General features: G+C 43.0%; 1 protein-coding gene across 1 annotated transcript; it reads right to left on the bottom strand.

Moving 5' to 3' along the window:
* Nucleotides 1-940: 940 nt before the first annotated feature.
* On the bottom strand, nt 941-1,762 carry TEOVI_000469500 (Trypanosomal VSG domain containing protein, putative; the record flags this gene model as incomplete). The annotated part of the gene is made up of 1 exon (XM_067222423.1): nt 941-1,762. The coding sequence occupies one exon, from the start codon at nt 1,760-1,762 to the stop codon at nt 941-943; it is 822 nt and encodes a 273-aa protein (XP_067078524.1).
* Nucleotides 1,763-2,434: the final 672 nt, after the last annotated feature.

The following is a 2,434-nucleotide window of genomic DNA, read 5'->3' as shown; positions in this document are numbered from 1 at the left end:
TTAAATACTCTCAATATCCATAAAATAAACAAATAAACAAAATGGACCAAATTAAAATAGCACTCATTTTTCATTCCATATTGTTATAGTGCCTTGCTCCTATAGGCCACGATCGTAACAAAACTACGTATTTTTCATATTCTCAAAAATTTATAAATCTTCACATTTTTATGAAAAAGTGGTAAAATATAGTAAATTTTAGCAAATCTCTAAAAAAAATTAAAAACATTTAGAATACTGCAAAACTCGCAAAAGCAGCAACCATACACAGAACCAATTTCTTGTTGACTAGAAAGCCACCATTTCGGCACTTTTCTGTATTTTTCTCATCTTCACCCTCTTTTCCCTTTCTAAATGCACAATTTTGTTTGTCGCCTGTTTTGTCATTTTCATAAGCAGTCTCATCAGTGCCGTGTTTTGCACACCCAGTTGATGTTGTAACTGCTTCCCCCTTTCCTTGGTTTTTCTGCTGTCCTTCTCCCTCTTTAGGTTTGCACTCCCCTTCTGTTTCAATAGTACATTTCCATTTGCAGTTAGCTGTATTTTCGCATGCAGTTTTGTTGTTTTTGTGTACCACGCATTCATTTTTCTTCTGTTGCATTTGTCTACCGCTCGGTGTCGGACTGCTTGTGTCGGCTTGCTGACTAGCTGCTGGCGGGTGCTGGGCAGTCAAATATGCGTTGCGAGCAGCTTCCAGTAAACTGGTTAGGCGTGATAGCGTATCTTTTGCCTTTTGTCTTGCCTCAGCTTTGTCTTGGAGTTGTTTGGCTGCCGATCGCAGCGATTCTAACCATGAAAGTTCTGGTTTGCCGTTTTTCATTTTGCTCTCATAGTTTATGCAATGGTCGGTCCCGCCGTTGGAACACTGCGTTGTTGCTGGTTTGCCGAAGATGCCGCGTTCGACGTCGCCTGATTCTGTTTGTTTTCCTAGCTGACTCATCTACACGGTTATGGCTCCGTTTAGCGCTGATGGTGTTAGTCGCAGTCCCTCGTCTTTGTGGCAAAGCGCCGAAAGTTTGTTGAATTCTGTTTGCGCCGAGGCAGCCCCGGTGAAGCTTACTTCGCTCAACCCTGATCCGCCGCATTGCTTCCCGCCGTCTGTTCTATCTATGCCGCAAATACAAAGCATATCATTTACGAGTGATGCTCCTGTTTTGTCTGTTGCACCCCCTAATGCTCCGCAGGCCGCGTTGACGCTCGACCAGGTTGTGTCCGACCCTCCGGTGTCTATTGTTGTCCGTCCCTTGCCGTAGATTGCACCGTCCAGGTTTGCTTTGATATCGGTTGCCTTCGGCTCATCTTTTAGGTCGGCGTGCAGCTTAAGTGCCTCTTTTATTGTGTTGTTGAGTATTGAGCGTGCGGCCGCCGCCAAATACGTTTGTGCCGCCCGTCTGACTTTACGGTTGCCTTCTACGGCTTGGCCTTTAGCGATTTTCTCCTTTATGGCTTTCCACTTCGCCGCATACGCCGCGTAGGTCGCATCCTCTTTGTTGGGAAAGAGCTTCCGGCCGAAGTCTTTTACGTAAAATTTGTCTTCTGATACGGAAAGGTTGTAAGCCACTAGCTGGTTTTCCATCGTCGTCCATTCTGTGTCGTAGGTTAGATCGGAAAGTTCGCTTCCTTTTGATGCTAGTTGGTAGAGCGTGCAAAATAAGTTAAACTCCGCTGTTACATCATTTACAGCTGCCTCCGCGACTGTGGCACTGCTTATCAGTACAACAATGAGAGTGATGACAACTTTGCTTAGCGGCTTGCGAATCATGGTTTTGAGCGTGAAGTAACGTTAAGTAAAAGAAGGACATGTTACTGTTGACCAGCTATGGCTGTAATTCTTTGGCTTTAAGTGTTAATAGTGGTTGTGTTGCTTTTTCAGTTGTTAGCTACAGTGCTTGAACAACCACCAGTTTTGGAATGCCTTCGATAGGCGGAAAAAGCCATTGCTGAGGTAAGCTTTCGTCAGTTTCTTCATTATCTTGGTGTGTTCATTCGCAACTATAGTTCCCCTTTCGCGGTGTTTACTAAAAGTTAGTTTGCTATTTGTGGCGATATGCAGGTGAATTCTTCCCAGATTTTTCATGGCGTAAGGTATCGGGGCCTCTCGTCTGCTTGCGTTATCTATAGGTAACATATTTCTTAGCCATGCATACTCTTCTGTCCGCACGTGGTTTAATACAATCAGTTCTGGACTGTCATATACAAAGCGTGCCATTGCCCTTTCCACATACATCACAAACCGACAATCTTTAATATCTACTGTCAACAAACCCTAAAATTTCAAATTATTTCTTATAACTTCTTTGACCATAATATTTTTATTAAGTGCTATAAAATCAATATATGTTTCGAAATTTCTGTAATTAATTGGGGACTTTACTAACTTTTTTAGAGTGTCATAATCAACAATTTCCTTAACCACATCTCTTGACAGCGTGGA

The sequence above is a fragment of the Trypanosoma equiperdum genome, assembly GCF_001457755.1.
Source record: "Trypanosoma equiperdum strain OVI genome assembly, contig: ctg_1629, whole genome shotgun sequence".
NCBI classification, from domain to species: domain Eukaryota; phylum Euglenozoa; class Kinetoplastea; order Trypanosomatida; family Trypanosomatidae; genus Trypanosoma; species Trypanosoma equiperdum.
Note: the sequence above shows the minus strand (reverse complement) of the source record. Positions and strands in the feature narration are given on the sequence as shown.